Below are 24,693 nucleotides of genomic sequence, written 5' to 3' on the forward strand. Positions count from 1 at the left end.
CATAAAGCCACTATAGTTCTGTTTGATATTTTTAAGCTAAAATTTCCTCTTAAATCTAATTTAAACTTCCTAACTGAAGTTTATGGACTAAAAGTATATGGTCTTTGCCTGTGTTACTAGGTTCAATGCATTGCTCACATGTATTTAGAATTCACATAGCATGACACTGTAAACATAACATTAGGTCATTCATAGAATTGTCCTATCTGCTTAGCTACCACAGGAAAGTGTATTCAGAGTTCCAGGAAGAAAAAAGAAAATATGTTTCTTACTATTTCTAAGTATACCGTACTCACCACTATTATGAATAAGACATTAATAAAAATGACCTTCTGAAAGAAGAAATAATGTAAAAATGAGAAAATTTGTTGTATGGGTACTCTGTTTACCAGTCTACAACATATTTGCCAAATGTATTCTTGAAGTTCAAAGTCAATGCCAGATGTGAATTGTGAGGCTCATGACTGATTTATATGTTGAATTTTGCCCTTACTATTTGTTGCTAGCTAAAGAGTGTTTCTGTATCATGCGTAAACATGAAAAATACTTAGAAATACAGAAAAATACCACCCAGTTTTTCTTTCTGGTATATGTACATATTGTTTATTGTGTGTACATTTCTGTGAATGACTTGATGTGACATCAAAAGAGAATTCAGCTCTTCCACTTTTCACGTAAGACCAGGCCTAGTTATAGCCATAAAAGACTGCACATTCACATGTATGGAAGAAAAATTAGTGTCATAAGAATATGGGACTTGACTTCAAAGTTAGAGAAATTGAGAAACTTAGTGGGCCATGAACTTTTTTTTTTTTTTTTTTGCGGCATGTGGGATCTTCCTGGACCGGGGCACGAACCCGTGTCCCCTGCATCGGCAGGTGGACTCTCAACCACTGTGCCACCAGGGAAGCCCGGGCCATGAACTTTTAAAAGTAATCTTTTTCAAATTTAAAACAATCTAGAAAAAGGAAATTTTGAAAATGTATAAAAGCTCAAAGAAAATAAAGATCGGTTGTGAATCCCACCACTCCAAGAACAGCTAACATTTTGGTATATCTGCTTCTAGTATTTTTCTATACACAAAATTTTTTTAACTTAATTGGTTTCATGCTTCAGTACTATTTTATAATCTGCTTATTATAAAGGGTATTACGGTAAATATCCTTATAGCTAAATCTTTCCACATACTCTGTTTATTTCCTTGGAGAAAATACCTGGAAGGTTAATTGAGAAATCAAAGAGAAGGCACATATTTAAGGCTTTCAAAACAAACTGCAACGTCTCTTGTGAAATATAACACTTACTCTACCTCCTCCAGTGACTTTTCCCCAAATTTAGCCAAAATTGGTAACATTTTTTTCCCCTTAACTTGTCCAATTTAAAAAGAGAAAAAATGGTTCCCCCATGTTTTATTTTGCATTTATGTGAGTAAAAGCGTCATTTAGTTGATCACCTTTGAATATGCTTATTAGGTGTTTATTCTCTTCTGTGATTGTGCATTTTCTTTGCCCATTTCTTGTTGTGATATTGTGTTCTTATTGATTTACCAGAGAGATATGAAATATTAACCTCTTTTCTGCCACAAAAATGGAAAAGATTTGTCCTAATGAAACAGAGTAGGATCCTTGCCCCTCATGTCCTCAACCTGCCTTTTGTCTGTAGAAAAACTTTAGCTAAAGAATAAGTTTAACCAGAGAAGTGAGAAAATGCAGAAACAAACAAAAACAGTCCAATAAGACTAAATAATAATAGTTTAGTCATTAAGCAAAGTCAAGGACCTTTAGTTCCTCCTCAAGGGCTATAGATCATATTCTGAGCCGTATCCTGTGAGCTGTCTTGTAGATACTGAAACCCTCACCGGGTGGAAGAAGTTAACTACATGATGACCAGGCCGTAGCATCACATAAGCTGCCACAATTCTGGGAACTGGCCTCAAAGAAATGGGAACCAATTGACCCTGGAACTGAAGACTAACTGTACCTAAAACAATCAAGATGAAACCGTTCAGACCACTGCATGACCATTTGACTATGACTGTCAGAGCTGACTCTGCTGTTTCTGCATGTAGCCCCCTCCCTCCGTCTATAAAACCTCTTGTCCCTGGGCTTCCCTGGTGGCGCAGTGGTTGAGAGTCCACCTGCCGATACAGGGGACACAGGTTCGTGCCCCAGTCTGGGAGGATCCCATATGCCACGGAGCGGCTGGACCCATGGGCCATGGCTGCTGAGCCTGCGCTTCCGGAGCCTGTGCTCCGCAATGGGAGAGGCCACAGCAGTGAGAGGCCCGCGTACCGCAAAAAAAAAAAAAAAAAAGCTCTTGCCCGCTGATTGTCAGCGGGGTTGGGAGGAAATCCGTCTTTGGACAGGAGTCAGCCCTCCCCTCCCAGGTTGCCGCCTCCGAAACAAAGCAGACTTTCCTTTCCACCAACCTTGCCTGTTTATTGGATTTAGAGCAGCGGGATCCCCACTTTTGGTAACAGTTTCTTGGGCTTCCAACGTGAGGCTGTACTCTCGCGACATCTGGCTCCCGAGGCTTTCCCCAAGCAGAGCCGCAGCCATGATGGCGCGCCAGGAGGGCTGTCGGGAGCCTGCTGCTCAAGGCTTGCTGGCCTCAAGAGGGGGATTTTGGGGGACGTTCCAGCAGCTGCCGAAACCATGTGTTACGGGGATCCTCCCTGTTTCTCCCCTGCTTGGCATTGCGTGGCAATGTATGCTTTTCCTTGGTGGAACGGAAACATGCATCTGGACAAGCTGACGAGTTCCAAGACCGAGTAAGTCCACCGGTCACCCCGGCAAACTTCTCTTTTGAGCACGAAGTGCTATTGGTCATTTTTGCTAATTGGTTCTGACGTGTGTCTACTGTTGAGGACTGTTTGTGAGCACGAAGTGTTATCTGGGCATTTTTGCCAATTGGTTCTGACTTGTGTTTGACTACGAGGGCAGTTTGTGAGTACAAAGTGCTATTGGTCATTTTTGCCAGTTGGTTCTGATGTGTGTCTGACATCAAGGACCGTTTGTGTTGGGGAAGTGTTTGGGACTCCGTATTGGTCATTTTCTTGGCGGATTTCTGACAGTTCTGTCTTCCGTGTGTGAATGTATATTCCATTTGTGTGATTGCTACCTTTGTTGTCTTTTGTAAAATGGGAAATTCAGGTCCAATTCATTATAAAAATTTTAGCTATGAATTTTTTTTTTTTTTTTGCGGTACGCGGGCCTCTCACTGCTGTGGCCTCTCCTGTTGCGGAGCACAGGCTCCGGACGCACAGGCTCAGCGGCCCTGGCTCTCGGGCCCAGCCGATCCGCGGCATGTGGGATCCTCCTGCACCGGGGCACGAACCCGTGTCCCCTGCATCAGCAGGCGGACTCTCAACCACTGCGCCACCAGGGTAGCCCCTATGAAATTTTGACTAAAGAAAAAGAAAGATGATTTTTAAAAAAATTATTTATTTTATTTATTTTTGGCTGCGTTAGGTCTTCATTGCTGCGTGCAGGCTTTCTCTAGTTGCGGCGAGGAGGGCTACTCTTGGTTGCGGTGCGCGGGCTTCTCATTGTGGTGGCTTCTCTTGTTGTGGAGCGCGGGCTTCAGTAGTTGTGGCTCGTGGGCTCTAGAGTGCAGGCTCAGCAGTTGTGACGCACGGGCTTAGTTGCTCCGTGGCATGTGGGATCTTCCCGGACCAGGGCTCGAACCCGTGTCCCCTGCATTGGCAGGCGGATTCTTAACCACTGCGCCACCAGGGAAGCCTGATGATTTTTTTTAAAACAATGTATGGCAACAGTATTCTTCAAACTCCAGAGAAAATTAGTTAAGATGAAACTTTTGAAATTCCAAAACTGGTTCTTTTTGCATATGCAGTTAGAGAAAGCTAGCTTGATAAAAATACTGTTTTCAGACTTCTGACCCTGAGAGAACAAAAACATGCCTTGGAGAAAGCTTAAAGTTAACTCTTATCATGTCCTTGAAATACAGGCACATCCCACTTTACCTGAGAGTTTAGCCTTGGGTTAATTAGCAGTACTTCAAAAGATGTTTGGGTTTATTAAACATGCATCATATACCACATTAAAGAGAAATGATGCTATGAGAAAAATGTAAGTTTTTAGAGGTTATGGAATATGTTCTTAAGTTTGCCAATCAGTAAATGCTGGTATAACAGTTCAATTACTTGTTTCTTGGTTTTGTTAAGGCTTTTAAGGGTTAAAAATTGTCGTATGTAATTAAAGCTACTAAAAGTGACAAGGGAAGCATTTCAGTGTGTAAAGCAAGTAGGATATGTGTTGCCGGTGAGAGAAGGTACAAAGAATGGAGATATTTTTGTTGAGGAAAAATGATAATAATTTTTTCCTAGCACTGGTTGTTTCAGGATGGGGAAAAATAAGGAACAAAGCATATGGATACAAAAAGTGATAAAAGGCTTGTGGAAAAATGGAACTTTGAGAAAAGAATTTTGTACATTGTCAGGAGCGATTAGAATTAGACTGGATTTAATTAGGTCAATGAACTTTGTTATTAATAGTAAGCTGGTATAAGACAGGAATTTGGTTTTCTTTCTCCCTGTTAAGAGAACAAAATTTTCCTGGAATACTGAGCTGCTTTTCGTAACAGATTATATGTTTCTTTCTCTAGCTAACTTTGAGTATTTCAAAGGGCCCCTAAGCATCTTAGAAGAAACATTAAAGTAACTATGGTTATTTGGTATGTTAAATTATATGGAAAACATTTGATAACTTTCAGCTCACACTACTGAACTGGGTAAGAGATTTAAAGAATTCTAATGGAAAGCTATTGTTTTGCTTCAAATCATATTTTTGACCCCAATGTTCAGGATGGAAAAAACTGTCTAGTGAGGTTGTCACAGCGTATAACTACTCATGATACGTATCACTGCTGGCTTTAAGTTTCCTGCTAAACGCACATGTACAATGCTTGTGTGACAATTGGGTATAAGTGATAAAACATATAGCCTATAAAATATTTCTCCATCAGCATACCTCTGTACTTGTTTGTTATGTCTGATTAGTTTTCCCCCAATGTGGATAACTAGGCCAATATATAAACAAAAAGTAGGCCTAGCACTGAGGGACATGAATGGACCCAGAGCAGGCAACTGAGCCACTCTGGCAAAGCTGGAAAAATATATTGATTATCAGTGCTTTCTATGGAAGGATTTGCAATTAAAAGGGGGGAAATTATGGAAGAAATTTTCACATAATGAGGTATGGGGAAGTCATTCTGGCTTATATATGATTTAATTTGAACTTTAGGCTAACCAAAACAGCCTGTGGCCTATTAAACATACATTGTATATCTGCTTTAATCATTAAGAGAAAAGAACACATTCCGAGAATAATACAAAGATGCATTTTGATTATTATCCTCATTGTAATATGCCTACTAATTTTCAACTGTTTGTCCAGGTACTATGACAAAGTAATCAAAGAGAGATGTAATGTTTTCATAGTATAAAATAATGACCTGAATGAACCTAGTCTGTGGCCTGGTAAATCTTCTTCCCCTGCAGTAGATGGAAATGGACAGGGTTGAGGAGAAGCAGGCTATGTAAGCACAGCTACTGATTCCTGGGACCAGCCCTACCCCCACCATGCATCCCCACCTTTGTAAAGGAGGCAGCCTTGATGCTAGGCCAAGAAGGGTTAGAAGCCTCTAGAAGATAAAACTTAAGCAATTTTTTTTCTTTTTAAGTGGCATGATATCCTGTGGTACCTTCTGATATGTACAAGAGGGATGGCAAGTAGATTTTTGCTTTAGATAGTCAATCACCACACAGGAATGATATAGAATAAATTTAAATTGATTTACTGGGGACTTCCCTGGTGGTCCAGTGGTTAAGACTCTGCGCTTCCACTGCAGGTGGCACGGGTTTGATCCCTGGTCAGGTAACTAAGATCCCACATGCCGCGACGCCAAATAAAAAAATAAATAGATTTACTAATATGGCATCATTATTCACAATAGACAAAAGGTGGAAACAACCCATGTCCATCGATGAATGAATGAATGTGGTCTATACATACAATGGAATATTATTCATCTTTAAAAAGGAAGAAAATTCTGACACATGCTACAGCATGGATGAACCTTAAGGACACTGTGCTAAAAGAAATAAGTCTAAGGATAAATATTGTGTGATTCCACTTACATAACTTGCATACAGTAGTCAAAGTCACAGAGACAGAAAGTAGAACAGTAGTTGCCAGGACCTGGGAGGACAAGAGAACGGAGAGTTGTTAAATGGGTAAAGAATTTTAGTATTGCAAGATGAAAACATTTATGTAGAGTCAACAATGTGAATGCCCTTAACACTACTGAACTGTACACTTAAATGGTTAGGATGATACATTTCATGTTCTGTGTATTTTACTATGATTTTTTAAAATGATGTATGCTGTATCTTCCTTTCACTGTGTAGGAATTTTACAAAATTTCTTTCACTTACTTAACAAACTAAGACTATTTATTGAGTACCTCCTACGAGCTAGGCACTATTCCAGGTGCTGAGATATAGCCACAAACAAGACTAGCAAGGTCCCTAGAGTTTGGAACTTAACAATGCAGTGGGAGATACAGAATATAAATAGGTCAATACACAATAAGAAAACATTTGGTAGTGATACGTTCTATATAGAAAATAAATTAGGGTGATGTGATACTGAGCTAATTGGGGGCTACTTTAAATTGGATGTCAAAGGTTATCTATTTATTCTCTACAATATTGGGCACACAAAACTTGAAACCAGTTGTCAGGCTATAGGTCAACAAGGAAAGCTAATGACATGTGGACGGTCTTCGTTCACTTCAGGCTGTTTTAATGCTATTTAAAAAGAGAATGATCATAGTTTAATTTATTTTTTTAAACAGAACAGAGTCACACATTTAGTTTTTTTGTTTTAATTTATTTATTATTGGCCGTGTTGGGTCTTTGTTTCTGTGCGAGGGCTTTCTCTAGTTGCGGCGAGCGGGGGCTACTCTTCATCGCGGTGCGCGGGCCTCTAACTGTTGCGGGCTCTCTTGTTGCGGAGCACAGCCTCCAGACGCGCAGGCTCAGTAGTTGTGGCTCATGGGCCTAGTTGCTCCGCGGCATGTGGGATCTTCCCAGACCAGGGCTCGAACCTGTGTCCCCTGCATTGGCAGGCAGATTCTCAACCACTGCACCACCAGGGAAGCCCCATGTGGTTTAATTTTTATTCTATAACCTACTGAACTGGATTTGCCACCGGAAGACTAACAACAGTGTTTAGGGCCTTATTATGTGGAGAGAGTAAAATATAAAGACCTGATATAGGGTCTCTGAGGACACCCCATAACAGCACACTGATCTTTGGTCCCCGGAGTTTGCAACGTGATGGTATGTAGGCTAACAGGGGCCCCAGCATTTGTCCGTTTAGAATTAGTCGCTGGGAGCCCCCTATTATCTGGAAACGTAGGGCACTGTAAATAGATTCCTGCCTTACCATAGGGCCTCTCTGCAGAAAAGAAAGCTATTCTAGGGCCTGAGGATCAGTTTACACAGACAGGTACTAATCTCAGCAATAATTCATTCCTGCCACATTGTGATTCATGCTTTGTTTCTCACTCAGCCTTGTGATAAACTCAGAGGCCCAATGGAACAAAGAACCCAGATCTAGAATCAGATGCCACACTTAGTGCAATCATCTTTTATTACCGTAGAAAGTTACCCCCACAGGGCTACACTTTTTTGTCATAAATATTGGAGCTACCCTATATCTCATTGTTTTCTATACTGGAAAAAAAAATCATTCAGACAATCAACAACTTTACTAAAATGCATTAACAATATATTTTGACCAGACAGTCATCTGTAAGAGAGTTCTGTGGATACTATGTGAAAGGAGACATGGCGGAAAAAGATAAAATGGATTTGTTGAGTGGCTACTATGGGCCAGGCCATCAAGATGGATTTTAGGGCGGAACCAAACAACACTATCCCTACCCTCAAAGAATTTATCCTTGCCCTAGACAACTAAGTGATTCAAGTAATAAGGAATGTGGCAAGTGTTACAACAGAAGAGGGTGTGTATAGAAGTCCAATAGGAAAAGCTAATCTATGAGATTGAGAAACCTCCCAGAGAAAATGGCATTTAAGCGAAGATCTGAAGGATGCACTGGGTTTGGGAAGTGGCAGGCAGGACTCTAGGGAAAGAAAAGAGCATATGCCAAGGTCTAGAGGCAAAAGGGAGCACAACACTTCGGAAACAATGAGGAAAAAATCCAGTTTTCCTGAGTTGTGGGGTGAGGAGGTGGCGGGGTAATTGGAGAAATTGTAACCCTCGTGTACTGTTGGTGGGAATGGAAAATGATGCAGCTGCTATGGAGAACAGTAGCACATTTCTTCAAAAAATTGAAAACAGAGTTACCATATGATCCAGCAGTTCCACTTCTGGAGAACTGAAAGCAGGGACTCCAAGAGATAGTACTATACCCTTGTTCGTAGCAGGATTATTTGCAGGAGCCAAATGGTGGAAGCAACCAAAGTGTGCATCAAAGGATGAATGGATAAATAAAATGTGGTATACACATGTGACGGAATATTATTCATCCTTAAAAAGGAAGGAAATTCTGACACACTATGAACACGGATGAACCTTGAAGACATTATGCTAAGTGAAATAAACCAGTCATAAATACCGCATGATTCCACTTGAATGAAACATCTTGAGGCCTCAAATTCATAAAGACAGAAAGTAAAATGGTGGTTGCCAGGGGCTGGCGGGTAGGAGGGGTGCTGGTGGAATGGGGAGTTATTGATAAATGAGTAGAGTTTCAGTTTGGGAAAATGAAAAAGTCTGGAGACGGATGATGGTGATGGTAGCACAACACTGTGAATATACTTAATTTCAATGAACTGTAACTTGATGGTTAAGATGGTAAATTCTATGTTTATGTATATTTTACCACCATTTTTTTAATTTAAAAATCTTCAAAAAACAAAAGACCCATCCTTGGTATTGTCTACTCTAGAATGTTCAAAATTACTTCAAACCAATGCTTAATTAACTTTGATTTTTAGAAATAATAATTTTTAGGAAACTGTAAAATCATGATTCTCACACAAATGTAAAATGAACGCGTGTCAAAGATTTTATTTAATTTATTAAGGGAACCAGTATGTTACAACCGATTTAAAGAACAATGCAAAGGACACACATATATAGGCAAACAGGCCTGCTAAAGTGAATTTACAAATCAATGTCAGAGCATGTATCCATCGGGCAATAGTCATTAACATTCTACTGAAAAACTCATTTGCGTTATTATGGACAAAAATCACTTGTGACACTACAGGTTTTCTGTAATTTACAGAGTTGTAAACAGCTCAAAGACAATGAAAGTCTCAGGACCCTAGAGGTGGACAAACCTGAAAAGTGTGCTAGACAGGGCACACACACACCCCCCTTTATTTTTTCGTCAGTTTCAAAATCAAGAGGCCAAACAAAGAAAATAAAATCCTCGGTAATTCCTCATCCCAGAAACACAGGCGCTTTGATTCTTTTCCATCAAGGTTAATCCGGAGTATGGCGTCTTTATTAAGCAAATTAAACAAAATACACAAGTGCAACACTCTGGGACACGCTTCTCGACCGGGAGGACCCTCGGTGCACACCTGCCCAGCGCATCTCGGGCGGTTCCGCCCACTCAGCCGTGGGTGTCTGCAAGCTAATAGCGCAAAATTTCGAGGGGCCATCGGATCCCCGCTGGGGTTGGAGGGAGGACAGGCTACAGGTGCAGGGTCGACGGGCAGGGACCGGAGAAAAACTTTAGTTACCGAGATCTGCTGAGAAGCAGGGACCTGCGCAGTGCCCGGGCCAGGTGCGGCCGTTCGGCGGCGCCTCTTTCCTTCCCCTCCCCAGGCCGACCTGGCCCCGCCGAGCGGCGCAGAGGTGCAGGGGCGGGGCGACCTTTGCTCGGTCCGAGTCCCGCTGGGCCGCGCAGCTTCCTGCTCGCCACTCCAGCCCCTCCCACCCGGACGGGTTTGGCCGCGGCTGCCGCCACCTCTGCGCGCCGGCATCTCGGGCCCAGGTTTCGATCAGACTTGCCCGCGAGCTGGTTTCGATTAGGCGGCTGGGCGGGAGGTAGGGCGGAGCGGCCGGGACTCGGGGAGCGAACTAGGGACGGGTAGCGGAGCGCAGACGGCCCCGCGCCGGAGACAAAGAGCGGCCGGAGGAGAGCTGGGCGCAGGACTCCGGGCGTGGCGGCGACGAGCGTGCGGACTTCAGGGAGCCGGAGCCTGGAGCGCTGTCCGGGGGCGCAAGGGCTCGAGATAGCAAGCCGGCGGCGGAGGCGGAGGCGGAGGCGGGGGCGGAGGAGAGGGCAGGTGCGCCGTCCAGGATGAGGACGCCAGTGGTGATGATTCTGGGCATGGTGCTCGCACCCTGCGGGCTGCTACTCACCCTGACCGGCACGCTGACGCCCGGCTGGAGACTGGTGAAGGGCTTCCTTGACCAGCCGGTGGACGTGGTGCTGTACCAGGGCCTGTGGGACATGTGCCGCGAGCAGAGCAGCAGCGAGCGCCAGTGCGGTCAGCCAGACGACTTGGGCTACTTCGCCGCCGAGCCCGTGCGGGTGGCGCGGGGACTCATGATCACGTCGCTGGCCGCCACGGCCCTGGGGCTACTGCTGGCGACGGTCGGCGTGCGCTGCTGGCAGGACGAGCCCCACTTCGCGCTGGCCGGCCTCTCCGGCGTCGTGCTTTTCGCCGCGGGCCTCTTGAGCCTCATCCCAGTCTCCTGGTACAACCACTTCTTGGCGGATCGCGCCGTCCTGCCCGCCCAGTCCAGCCCGGTCACCGTGCAGGTCGGCTACAGCCTGGTGCTGGGCTACCTGGGCGGCTGCCTGCTGCTGCTGGGCGGCTTCTCGCTGGCGCTCAGCTTTGCGCCTTGGTGCGCCGAGCGCTGTCGCAGCTGCCGGAAGGCGCCCCCAGCCAGGGCGCGCCGCAGCAGCATCAGCACCGTGTACATCGACTGGCCGGAGCCCGCGCTCACGCCGGCCATCAAGTACTACAGCGACGGCCAGCACCGGCCGCGGCCCGTCCAGCTCGGCGCCGCCAGCCAGCGCAAGGCCGGCTTCCCGATGCCCCGGCCGCCGCCCAAGGCCTACAGCAACCCGGTGGAAGTGCTCGATGGGGAGAAGGCTCCCGAATCCCACCACGGCGAGTCCTCCCGCAGCACCCGGTCATGCGGCAGCGCGCTGCCCTGCGACTCCGACCTGTAGGCGGCGCCCCCAGCCTGCTCTGGCCGGGCCCTGTCTGGGTGAAGGACTCGCCCCACCACGGTCCAACCTTGAACTTGGCTGTTACCTTTCAGCTGGAAACACCTGCCTCGGAGTCGGACCCCCGGACACATTCCTGTAACTGGTTTGGAGGGCGATCTTCCTTTCCTAGCCAAACTCGACTCCTTGGACCATTAGTTCAGGTTGGGTTTGGTTTTCTTTTTACAGAGTTTACTGTTTCTCCCCCGAGGGATCAGGGCCCTCTTCTGGACGACAGCCTTTTCATACTTTTAGCTGGAGACATAGGAAGGGTGACTTTGCATCCTGCTGATAATAACAATGTCAGAATCAGCAAATGGAGGCTCAAAACCGATTTAACATCTCCAAACAACATTCTGAAATGCTGATGAACCTTGCATCAATATAATTATTAATTTATTTTCTGCTGCATAATTCATTTTCACACAAACTGTCAAGAGACCGGTACCTTTCTGGTTATATTTGAATGGGGCTGTTAAAATAAACACAGAGCCATGCAAATACCAGCAGCTTTAGTGGCTTTTATGGAATGAAATAACCTGATTAACTCATATTTACATTTCTTCATGTATAAATAGGATCTATCATTTTTATCACTTATTTTTGGTGTGAAAGTTGAGGTCACTCCAGAGTTTCTCTTCTAGAAGCCAGAAGGAGAATGAAGGGACTGATGCTGTATTGTTCTATTTCTTGGCTACCTCACCCTGGACATTAAAGACTATATATTAAATATTTAGAACAAAATGGAACCTGTTAATCACATTAGGCTACCGTACATGTATATATATCTCTTATTTATAAATAAAATTTGAAAGCAAGAGTTTCACTCAACTCACACAAGTTTTTTTTTGTCTTCAGTATAATCTTTAGGAGTTTAAGCATTCATTACAACAATTTTCTGGCTGCCTATGCACTGTTTCTGAAATCTAGCACTCAGATCTTTGCACCTCTTAGCATAAGTTTACTAAAAGTAGCCAATGGGCCCCACTTCAATCCCTGATTGTTTTATTTTCAGGTTCATGCTGTTTTCTGTGCAAAGCCAAGTCTATTGTTGAAAAAACTAGAAGCACCAGTTTCCACATGAGGTGAGACTAGAAATCTTTTCCTCTTGTAACAGTGCTGCCTAAAATCACAGGTAGGCAGCTGTGTGTTCCATGCTCGGGACTAAATCTCTAGCAGGACCGGCTCCAATTCCAATTAGTTGGTTTTAAGGGCGTCTTGAACTGAACTGAATCTCATCTCTAAAACCTGCTGTCAAGGGATTTCCCTGGTGACGCAGTGGTTAAGAATCTGCCTGCCAATGCAGGGCACATGGGTTCAAGCCCTGGCCCAGGAAGATCCCACATGCTGCGGAGCAACTAACCCCATGCGCTACAACTACTGAGCCTGCTCTCTAGAGCCCACGAGCGACAACTACTAAGCCTGCAAGCCACAACTACTGAAGCCCGTGCGCCTAGAGCCCGTGCTCCGCAACAAGAGAAGCCACAGCAACGAGAAGCCCGTGCACCGCAACAAAGAGTAGCCCCTGCTCGTGGCAACTAGAGAAAGCCCACGGACAGCAATGAAGACCCAGTGTAGACAAAAAATAAATAAAATTAAATTAAAAAATAAAAAACAAAACAACCCCACACCTGCTGTGGGTAGCCAATTCAGAGGTAGGAACATTCAGTGCAGTAATTACTGACAACACAGCTATAGTAGAACTAACTAAACAGCACACACTGCTTGTTAGCAGTGGAAGGGATATTATAGATTCACTTCCCTTGCCATTTTGTACTGGAATCACCTATTTCTTTTTGCATCCAAACTTCAATGTGCTGGCATATCACTCAGGGATCTTTTTCAAATGCAAATTCTGATTCAGTAGGTCTGGAGTGAGACCTGAAACTGATTTCCTAACTAGCTCCCAGGAGATGCCAATGCTGCTGCTTCACCGACATCTGCTGGGGCTGCGTGGCTTTCACTGTGACTGTGCCTCACTCGGATTTCAATCCCAGCTGGCAGCACGTAATCAGACCTTTGAGAGCTATTGCCTAGATGAGTTAGGGGACTTGATTTAGGGAACAGAGCCAGAATGGAGAAAAGGCAACCCTGCTTTTTTCAGCTGACACCTCAAAAGGCAGGAATTGGGCACCTGAGAAGTCAGGACCTGGCAGACAACATAAAGATTTTGGGTTTCTGGCAAGTACCGAATCTAGAATCTTGCCTGCATCACATTTCCATTGTTTCTAGGGAATCTGTGGTAAAAGCAATCAATACTGGTGCTTTGTATGTTTTTACTTCTCCCTGCCCAGTTACTGTCCACTGGCTTATATCCAAAACACTTCCTCTTTGGTGATTAAGATTTGCTCTGAGTTAGAACTGCATTTTGGCCTCATCCACAGAAATAAAACCAAAAATCCCTTTAAGAAAACTTAACTTGTTTTTGCTATAAAAATATTCAAGATGGCATGAGATTCCTGCATCAGGCAGGATCTGGGCTTGACCTGAGAGTCTTTCTGTGCTACAGCAGAAAAAAATGACAATGGGCTTGAGATTCAAGATGCTGGAGGAGGCTGGAGCCTCAGGAGTTGCTGTCGTTGGTGAGCACTTATCCTAAATCTAATACCCAACTAGCCAAGCAGCTACACCCCAGTGAGACTCTAACATGAAATAGTACTGCCTCCCGGCCTCAAGCCCTTCACACCTCTGACGCGCATCACGACTCACTTTTTTTCTCATTAGACTCTTTTTTTAATTGAAGTATAGTTGATTTACAATGTTGTGAGGACTGACTCTTAATAATCCTACTGACATAAAGAGTATGTGTCCCCATTAATGGGTGAAGTCTTTTCAAGATTACTCAAGCTCTCTGCCTGGAGGAGTGAGGAATCTGTGAAAGTAGAGCAGACCCTGCATTAACACAGCTTCTGCTCTGCCCATCTGCCAATTGGGCTCTGATCTAGACGCCCACCCTCACTAAGGAGAAGTAAGGTTTTTGGCACACAGGCTGTTGATCCCTTGTGGAGGTGCTGTCAAAGATGCTTCAGCAGGCACCCTCCTCTTCATGGCCTAGATCATTTGTCAGTTTGGGGGCACCTGTCATCCTGTCAGGACATTTTTGGATGCCTTGGAAAGCAAATTTATTCCAGGCCCAAGTTTGTAGAACTTGCATACTCTAGAGTGAGAAAGATGTACAAGGAAAATGAAGAATAATAAACCAGGGTCAAGGACTGGAGAAAAAAGGCAGTATTTTAAGAAAGGTGGTCGGGAAGGAGAGGGGGCTTGTGCAGAGAACTGAAAGAAAAGATTGGACATCAGAGAGAACAGCAAACTCCAATTTCCCAGTAAAGAAATATTAGTGAAAACAGGTTTCCATAGTGGTCTTGGTACTGGCTTGCTTTGCTTCTCCTTCACTCTAGACAGGGATGGTAAGGACAGGAAGAAGCTGGGGGTACAACTGAGTGAATCTGAGGGCCTCTTCTGGTCTAATAGCTTTTTTCTGGAGGGAGTACAGTCTGGATTCAGTCTGTTGTATAGAATATTTTCAGAGTCAAATATAAACAATTTGATAGAAGAATAGCAGGTGAAGAACATTCTATTCTGCCAACGTATAGACAGCCTCACAGCACGGTAGGCAGAGAAAGATCTTTCAACTTCAGAGCCTCATCACATCCGCAAAGTGATGGGAAAGTTTAATAACCAGAATCTCTCTCCCCACACTCACCTCACATCTTCACCCTGACCTTCCTAAAATGAAGGACTAATTCATCTTCAGAACGCTCAGGGTCTTCCTTACCTATCATTCACTCTTAGCTTAAATTCCATTCGTAATTTGGCCAAGGCTCAGGTTTTTCACCCTCATCACTTTCTCCTACACACATACTCTAAACTACTTTCCCCCATCAGCTTAGAGGTGTCATCTTTGAACGTGTCATTTAAATGTTCAAATGTGTACTTTTCTTGGTGTGCTTTCTCATTTTACCTCAAAATTTAAGGTAGGGGCATGGACGGCTTCTATTTATTTTTGTAATCCTAGAATGGTTATAACACTTCTTCAGAGCCTGTTAGAAATTTAATAAATTAAAGTTGCCTCTAAAAGCCATTTCTGTACCCAAGTACTTCCTCACATTATGCATAGCTTATCAGGTACTTGGAAAGTAATTTGTGGCCTGAGGCCACTGGCTCGAAACCCAGGGGCAAGGGCTCACCAGCACTGGTGGGGAGGAGGCCACGGGAGCAGCTTTGTCAATTGGGTTACGATTGGCTTACAAAGACCAGTAGAGCACAGCCCATGCCTCCTCTATTCCCAAGACATTACAGATGAGATCTTTCTCCCTTTGGGAAGGGAGGAAAGTAAGGAACTCAATCAGTGTTTCTTCTTTTTTTTTTCAATTTGGCCACACCACGAGGCTTGAGGGATCTTAGTTCCCCGACCAGGGATTGAACCCGCACCCTCAGCAGTGAAAGCGTGGAATCCTAACCACTGGACCGCCAGGGAATTCCCTTAATATTTCAAGTGAAAACTTACGTGAAATTCTCACCCCATCTTCCCAACAAATTCTGCCCACATTCTGTTCTTTTTTCACTAAAAACAATAAAATGACCTCCTCCAGAAAATCTTTATGAAGCAGGACTGAACACAGGAAAACAAGGTTTAATTTGCACAAATAAAGGAAAATGTAGACAAGGCTGGAGGTATGGAGGAGACAGTACTGACCAGAGGGCTTGATTCTCCAGTGGGGCAAGGGGAGAGAGGGGCTTAAGTACAGCTCTACCGCAGTCTTGTCCAGTGGCCAAGCACCTTGGCCATCCATGTGACAGATGGCCTGCCAACCCTCCCCCACCACCATGGTTGCCTCCAAAAGAACTGCCACTCACCAAAGGGCTGAAGAAACTGCAAAAGTCACTGCAATTTTTCTAGAACGTGGGTAACAATATATTCCCTAATTAGCCTAAGCCCTGCTCTTGCTGGATTTCAGTTTCTTCAGCTGTGTAACTGGGAAGACTGGATTCAGTGTTATCAGAGGGCCTTCCTGAATTTAATATTCTGAGAGTAAGGGTTAAGAACTAGAGGAGGCTGAGAGAAGAGATGTGAAATTTGAACAGTGAACGTTGGGGAAGCTGATTGACCCATAAAATTAGTAACTGGCCTGAGAGCAACAAACTCCATATTCTAGTTCTCATTTTTCCTGAATTTCCTAAGCCACCCAGCAGTTAAAACAGTTGAAACTTAGTACAGCCCACCCATCACCCATGACCCCTCCCCTAATTTGTTTCCTAAAGAGAATAAGCACAGTCCATTTTCCGTATCTGCGGGTTCTGCATCCTTGGATTCAGCCCAATGCAAATGGAATATTTTCAATGCACAACCCATGGATACGGAGGGCTGGCTGTAAGGACCTTGAGCATCCGTGGATTTTGGTATCCACGAGGGTCCTGGAACCAATCCCTCGTGGATACCAAGGGACAACAGTATAAAATGCCTTATTTAACTCTTAATTGCTAGCAATAGACACAAAACGTCAAGTTTTGTGTAGGGATCTTTGAGCCTAAACCATAAAACAGTTAACTTGTCCAAAGCTCTTTTTCTTCCAGAAGAAAACTCAAACGTATTTACCAGGTTACAGAAGTTCAGTTTCTATAACGAAGTTCAAATTTTCTATCTTCTACAGGCTTACTGCTACAATTATTAGCTGTAGAGAAATTAAGAAATTAATGTAGAGATTATCACACTAGCAAGCTTTATGCTTCATAACATGCCCGTTGCTCCAAATAGATAAGGTCATGAAATTGACATATTACAGTCAATTTAGGGGATTGGATTGTTAGGAATTAAGTATAAAATCTTAAGTGTTCTTTCATAAAATTAAGCCTTTCTGGTGAAAAGGACATTGAGATAGTTTGTGAATTCTTGAATAGAGAAAACGTAACAGGATGTGTTAAGTAACTTCAGATGGGATAACACCTAGGCACACGTTCATAAAGGACCAAAAATAGGAAAGATATAAATAAGAGTGGGCAGGGTGGAAGGAGTGCATATGTGACAATTTGGCTGCAGTAAGCTCCCTTTTCCCCAGGAAGAGCAGACAGGGGGTGTTTCTGGGGCCCAGACAGGAAATGGGTCTGCAGAGCAGAAGGGAGGGCTGAGAGTGCCATTCCAGCAGAGCCTACAAAAGTGGACTGAGCCAGCCAGGACACCAGCCCTACAAGTCTGGTGGAGGGTTAGGGTCTAAGGAGCCAAGGCAGCGGCTTAAGCATGTCCAGAAAGTGATAATTCTGTTGTATATCTTCCATACAGGCTTTCAATCTGGATGCTTTTGTGTCATTGGTATGCAGTTTTGCGGACAGAGGCAGAGCTTTGCCAAGGGCAGGCTTGGCGGTGAGGATGGCTCTTGGGCGAGATGGCAAGAGAAATGTGAGATTCACCCTGTGGATGAGAGGGGTCAAGGGTACTGTGCGTCTGAGATAGGTTCTCTCAAGTGCAGCTGAGCCCCAGAGGCAATTTGATGATGTTCCACGTTGTCTCCCAGCCTCAAGGAAGGTGAGCCCCCAACGTGTGTTCTTCAGGTCAGGTTGATCTGTACTTGGGAATTTTTATACTTGACTGCAAAGCACACTTTGTTTTATGCACTACAACCCCAGTAATAAGCCTAGGACTCCTCTTTATCCTTGGCATCCTATACAAATTCATTCTGCAAGAAACTAAATATGAATAGTCTGAAAAAGCTCCAAGCAAGAAGTCTTCCAAATCATTGTGTTTATTAAAATTTAGTCTCATGCCATCAGTCTCAGGTACCAGGCTAAGCAGGCATTTTTGTGTTTTAATTCGATACCCAAATGGCCTGATGTAGGTTCTGTTAATCCTATTTTATCATTGGGGTAACAGTTCTATGATTAAGTGATTTGCCCAGGTCTGCTGCTGTTGAACTTTAGACCATACTCCTGCTTTGTTACCTGTGTCCCATCACAGATTCAATGCCCTTGATTCCTTATGTGGGTATGAATAAAGTAGTGATCCAGGAAGACACACAGAGGTATTGGCACAAAGGGGCTTTGGGATCTAAGTAGCGTTTACATGTTTCCCTAACAGACGTGAGCTGGTTGAGATGACTTCTGGTCCAAAGCCCCTTTGTGCCAATACCTCTGTGTGTCTAGTTTTAGAATCCAACGTGAATAACTAGGCCAAAAGATAAACAAAAAGTAGGCCTAGCACCAAGGGACATGCATGGACCCAGAGCAGGCAACTGAGTCAGTCTGGCAAAGCTGGAAAAATACATTGATTATCAATGCTTTCTATGAAAAGATTTGCAATTAAAAGGGGAAAATGATAGAAGAAATGTTCACATATTGAGGTATGGGGAAGTCCTTCCAGCTTATACATGATTTAATTTGCACTTTAGGTTAACCAAAACAGCCTGTTTGTGGCCTATTAAACATACATTGTACATCTGCTTTAACCATTAAGGAAAAATGTATTAGTATTTAGTATTATATACACTAAAACCCCAGCAGGTGGAAGAAGTTAACTACATGATGACCAGGCTGTAGCCATGACATAAGCTGCCACAATTCCGAGAGCAGGCCTCAAGGAAGTGGGGACAAACCAACCCTGGGACTGAACACTAACTGTACTTACAAAAGTCAGGATGACGCTGACCAGACCACAGCCTGACCAATTTCAAGATGACTGTGCTCCTTCTGCCTGTAGCCCCCTCCCTTCACCTGTGCAAGCTCTTGTCCACTGATTGTCACGGGGGAGCTGGCCTTTGGACAGGAGTCTACCCTCCCCTTCAGTTGCCAGCTTGAGAAATAAAGCAAACCTTCCACCAACCTTGCCTCTTTATTGGCTTTTGAGCAGTGAGCAGCTAGACCCCACTTTTGGTAATAGTCTCACTGCTGGGCATATATCTGGACAAAACTCTAATTCAAAAAGATACATGCACCCCTATGCTCATAGCAGCACTATTCACAATAGCCAAAACATGGAAGCAAGCTAAATGTCTTTTGACAGCTGAATGGATAAAGAAGATGTGGTACATATATACAATGGAGTATTACTCAGCCATAAAAATGAATGAAATAATGCCATTTGCAGCAACATGGATGGACCCAGAGATTATCATACTAAGTAAAGTAAATCAGAAAGAGAAAGACAAATACCATATGATATCACTTATATGTGGAATCTAAAATATGACACAAATGAACTTATCTATGAAATGGAAACAGACTCAGACATAGAGAACAGACTTATGGTTGCCAAGGTGGGTGGTGGGGGAGGGAGGGATGGGGGGTCTGGGGTCAGCAGATGCAAACCATTATATAGAGAATGGATGGACAACAACGTCCTACTGTGTAGCACAGGGAACTATATTCAGTATTCTGTGATAAACCAGAATGGAAAAGAATATGAAAAAGAATGTATGTAAATGTATAACTGAAACACTTTGCTGTATAGCAGAAATTAACACAACATTGTAAATCAACTATACTTCAATAAAATAAAAAAAAAATAAAAAGCAGTTATTTTAATATGAAGTTACCATTCACCACAAACTGTTACAGAAGTTAAAACAGTACACAGGGAACTATATAAACAGTTTTTATTGAGATGTTTCAGCTCCTTTTTTGTCAGGTTAGTCAGTTTGTAAAGAGGTTAACAATTCCTGTAGAAAAAGAGACTTGAAATTAGAGAATATGCATTACATTAAAACAAAGCAAAAACACAGAGGTGGCTGAGCTATGTGGAAGTTAGCAGAGATCGCGGGATGGGAGGGACATAAATTTTAAGGGTAATGTTAACTAACCCTGAATACACCTCACTCCACCCCACAAGAGTATTGAACTCCTTTTGGAAGTCCACCAAAAGCCAAATTTCTGGATTACTATTTCATGTATGTTTCACTTTGGTTTGAACAACTAGAGACTGAACAGAGTCTGAAATCAAAAAAGTTACTGAGCGTTCATTTGGTCTACATGATAACATCATTCGCCAATAACAAAAAACTCTTTAAGTTAACACTGCCTACTTTCACCCTGCTAGGATATTTTGGAAGGGGCATTTTGTGACTGGATCTCACCACCTGTTTTCCTCGAAGACAGTTCCCAGGCATACCTCTTCATCATAGGCTTCATTGACAAAAGTCTCACTATTCATTAGATTCTCCTCTTCTTGGTCATTTTCTTTATGGCAGGTCAAATTCCTTGATGATGCTGTACTGTTTCTAGAAATCAGAGAAAGTCAAAAGAGTTGTTCCTTAAGGTAGAAGCTGGGAATGGGACATGGTTAGAAATGGCCAACTCGTCCCCTATCAAAAGTTGTTATGGGAACTATGCCCTATTTTAAATGTCCCTTTAACAAAGAACTGGCCTAGAATGGCCAATACTTGAGTCAGTTATGATTTGTTACTAGGCATTCACTTAACTTCCAAAATGATACATCTTCTCAATTGAGAGGAAACTAGGAAATTGGAGTCAGTGAGAACTGAATCCAAAAACAGGTAAGCAGCAACTGGACACAGGTGAGTTAAGAAAGCAGGTTAATGTAGAAGACAGGCCTGACAATCAGAAGCCCAAGGGAAGCACCTCAGTTCATCTTAACATTAACCTGTTGGCTATTGACCAGTGTTACTTTAGGCAAAGATATATCATTTCTCCTGGCCTTTTCTTCAGTCTGCAAAGTGAAGACTGGACAGAGGAAGTGTAACTTTTAAGGATTTCGGTCCTCTCTGTAACATCTCTCCATACATAGGCTGCTTAATGTCCTTTGCCAATATGTTTATCGAATCAATTTCTTCAGTTAGTGTATCCTCCTAAAGTTTATTTTGTCATCATTCTTACTCAATCATTTTTGAGTCATTCTTGTTTGTTTCTTTAACCCAGTGACTCTTGCTTTTAGACAAAACTTTATGCTTTTGCCTTAAACCTCTCATAAGTTTATCTCACCTCCTGTCAAGGGCTATTTTGTGTCCCCCTAAAATTCATATGTTGAAGTCTTAACCCCTAGTACCTCAGAATGTGACCATATTTCGGGATAGGGTCATCAAAGCAGTAATTATGTGAAAAGGAGGTCATTAGTGTGGGCCCTAATCCAATAGGACTGGTGTCCTTATAAGAAGAGGAGATTAGGACATGAACATGTACAGAGAGAAGACCATGTGAAGACACAGGGAGAAGTCTGCATCTACAATCCAAGGAGAAAAGCAAACCTCAGCCTCAGAAGAAACAAAGCCCACTGACACATTGATTTCAAACTTCCAGCTTCCAGAACTGTGAGGAAATAAATTTCTGTTGTCTAAGACACGCAATCTGTGGTACTTGTTTAAGCAGCCCTAGCAAACTAACACACCTAACAAAATTTTCCTCCAAATGGTCACTGGCCCTAACTCTGCCTCGTTGGAGGGGACTCTCCTCACATCATCCCTGAGACTGTGTCACTGACTGCTGTTGAGGCAGATTTAATCTGCATAAATGCCACATACCCCTTACAATATTGTTTGTCCCAGGTCTCACTCAAAGAGATGGTCCCAAGTATGATTTTTCCAGGTCAGCATCCAGGCTGCTTTGTTGCTCAAATCTTTTCTCAGAGGGCAAATTTCTAGAATGGATTCATATCTCCAACCTCGTTAATCTTGTTTTAATTTTATTTAATAAGCCTTCTTTGGAATAAAATTCTCCCATGAGGACATTAGTAGCTGCTCACCGTTTTAATTTGTGTTCTCTTCTGAAATATACAAATGCTCCCAGCACGACCAGAACAGCTGACAGGGCTATGGTTAAGCTGAGGGCCACGTGGCCAGGGGCAGGTCTACGTGCTGCTTCTTCACAGAACTCTCCACCATATCCCATCAGACAGCTGCATTTTCTCAGCTCTCCTTCCATTGTACAGATTCCCCTCCCATTACAGAAATCACTGCTACAGAGCAGAAGTTTTCCCTTCTGTGAGTCCTTGGGCTGAACTCCTTCCTTGGTTTCTGGTGTCTTGCTCTCTACAGCAGGCATCAGAGGGGTTAGCGTTTTTCTGACAGGATAATTCATCGCCTCTGGACCTGGAGATTTAGCCTTGGTAGACTTGGTGCCCTGGAGAGGTTGGGCAGCTTTTGGTGTCAGTCTTTTTCCAGCCTCTGACATCTTAGGTGTTGGTGTCGAATGGGTTTTATGTGGATAGGTACCTACAAAAACAGTAGGTGTGAGTGTGAGTACATACACAAGTTTGTCATTGTCAATTAAGAACTATTTCAGAAGAACAAGAACTGTAGTGAACTTAACCAGATAAGTTTGAATTTATGAAATCATGATCACTACCATTACTTTCGGCTAAACAAAAAAACTATCAAAAGCTGATAAAAAACTACATATCTTCAGGCACTTAAAATACTTGGTTTCAGGACCAGTGTAGTCTATCATGCCAATCTGTCTTCAAATGATGATATGCCCAATTTTAGCCAAGGTCGATCCCACCAGTTACAAAAATGTTTTATAAGGATGAGTGTAGTAGATCGAAGTAGTAAATATCCAGACTAGAAGGATTACGTTTATTGGTAAATATTTCAAATTTTTTGAGTCCAAGTAAACTAGGTTTATCAAGATGTACAAGTTGCAAATATTGAACCAGATTTGGTGGCAGTGTGGGAGGGGCACTCATAAAGCAGGGAGTAGGTAACAGGGTTCTAACCAAAGAGGAATCCAAGAGTTAAGTTTGTGTTTAAGGCATTTCACCATATTCTCCATCATTGTTGGCACAAGTATTATTCCTCACATGGAAGACAGAAGTACCAGGAGTGAAAACAGCAGAATTAGCAAAAAAACTACTTCTTGCCTCTGCCCTAAGCTGGCATCACAGGAGGATTTCCACTCCTGGGCATTTAGGGTCCTTGATGGCAGGGTACATCCAGAGGAAGTCAGCCTAATTTTATACACCCCGTGCCACTTCCCCCAAAAACGCTTTATGTAAAAGTCAGGGTGAAATCATTAAGAAGCAGAGTCAATACTTGGGCCCGGGTCATCAAGAAAGGAAGAGCAAGAGAAGGCTAGGTCAGGTTAGGTTTCTGGTTTCGCTTTAAACCAGAAACCTAACCTAACCTAAAGGGTAAAGGTGATGAATTTCTCACTCATTTACCCCCACCCTTGAGTCACTGCCAACACAGGACTTTCAACAAAACCACCCTTATTTGCTAAAAAATAGAATCAACTCTGGGAATCAAAATCACTTGTCTTTGCTATTTAAGATGAAATGTTTAGAGGTAATAAGTGGTCTTCCAGTTAGTCAGGTTTTAGGGAAACAAGAATTTAAGTTGAGAAGTCAAGGAGAACTCTTCACTGTAAGGCTCCTTTTCCAAATCTCTTCCTTTACTGGTTATGACCAGTTTCGGTACCAAGCCCACTGTCTCTTTGACTCTCCAGTGAAGGGGACTTTGATACCAATGGAGCTATAGCTGGTGGTTCCAGCAGAATTAGGTGTTATGGTCACTCAGTTGAATGGTCACGGTGACATCTTCCCGCGAAGGCACGATTTGGAACAATATTTCTGTAACAACCATCTGAGGCTAGCATTTAAGTACTAACATGGCGGTGTTGTATACTAATATGACAGCTTTCTACACATTCTCTTGGATTCCTTAACAACTCTGTGAGATAGAAAGTGCTATTTCCACATTAAAAAGGGGGAACCGAGACAAGTCAAATAGTTTGCCCAACTGCTTACCCCCCTAGGCGATGCTCACTATTGTGATCAGTTTCCATGGACTGAATCAGATCTGGGTTAGATGAGTGCTCTTTCAGACAAAAGACACTGTTGAGCCCTGTGGAGCACACTCTCATACACCCTACTCTAAAATCAAATCAGCGGGGACATAAGCTTTTCACAAAGAGTCCACATAATCTATATCCGATTGCCCACAGTTAGAAGTTTCATATTGTTCCGTTTCAAGAGTACACAGTGAGAAGGAAGTAACAGTTGAAAGGATAAAATCTTGAGGGACACTGTGGAATTAGATATTACTAAAGGTAAATCACCATGGTGACCAGTGGTGGGTCCTGGGTAGGAGTTACTCACAGTCCATTTCATCAGATCCATCCAGACAGTCAGCACGACCGTCACAAACCTGCGTCACAGAAATGCATTTCTGACCATCCTTACAGGACTGTGACGGTGCAGAGCATCGGACAGCTTCAATACACTTCTTTATGTCAGCCAAGTAGTACCCACTGGGACATTTACAAGTCTGTCCTTCCGGGTTTGGTAAACAGATATGGCTGCATCCTCCATTGTCTTTTGAGCAACGGTTACTACCTGTGGATCCCCAGCCCCCCAAAAAAATATTGATTTAGACTATTTCAGAAGGCTCTTCTGCAAACTTCTGCAAATAGACTATCAGAGTTAGAGGACCCAGATGTTTTTTCCCAGAGTAGATAGCTTTTCAATTTAAT

General features: G+C 43.4%; 1 protein-coding gene across 1 annotated transcript; it reads left to right on the forward strand.

Annotated features, from left to right (window-relative positions):
• Positions 1-9,423: 9,423 nt before the first annotated feature.
• Positions 9,424-12,114, forward strand: CLDN23 (claudin 23). The gene has a single exon (XM_032618463.1). It carries the CDS (start codon positions 10,366-10,368, stop codon positions 11,245-11,247), a length of 882 nt encoding a protein of 293 aa, XP_032474354.1. The 5' UTR covers positions 9,424-10,365; the 3' UTR covers positions 11,248-12,114.
• Positions 12,115-24,693: the final 12,579 nt, after the last annotated feature.

This window comes from Phocoena sinus, chromosome 21 (assembly GCF_008692025.1).
Source record: "Phocoena sinus isolate mPhoSin1 chromosome 21, mPhoSin1.pri, whole genome shotgun sequence".
Lineage (NCBI taxonomy): Eukaryota > Metazoa > Chordata > Mammalia > Artiodactyla > Phocoenidae > Phocoena > Phocoena sinus.

Excerpts from the sequence above, each read along its gene's own strand:
- CLDN23 (XM_032618463.1), top strand. The coding sequence starts at position 10,366 with ATGAGGACGCCAGTGGTGATGATTCTGGGCATGGTGCTCGCACCCTGC.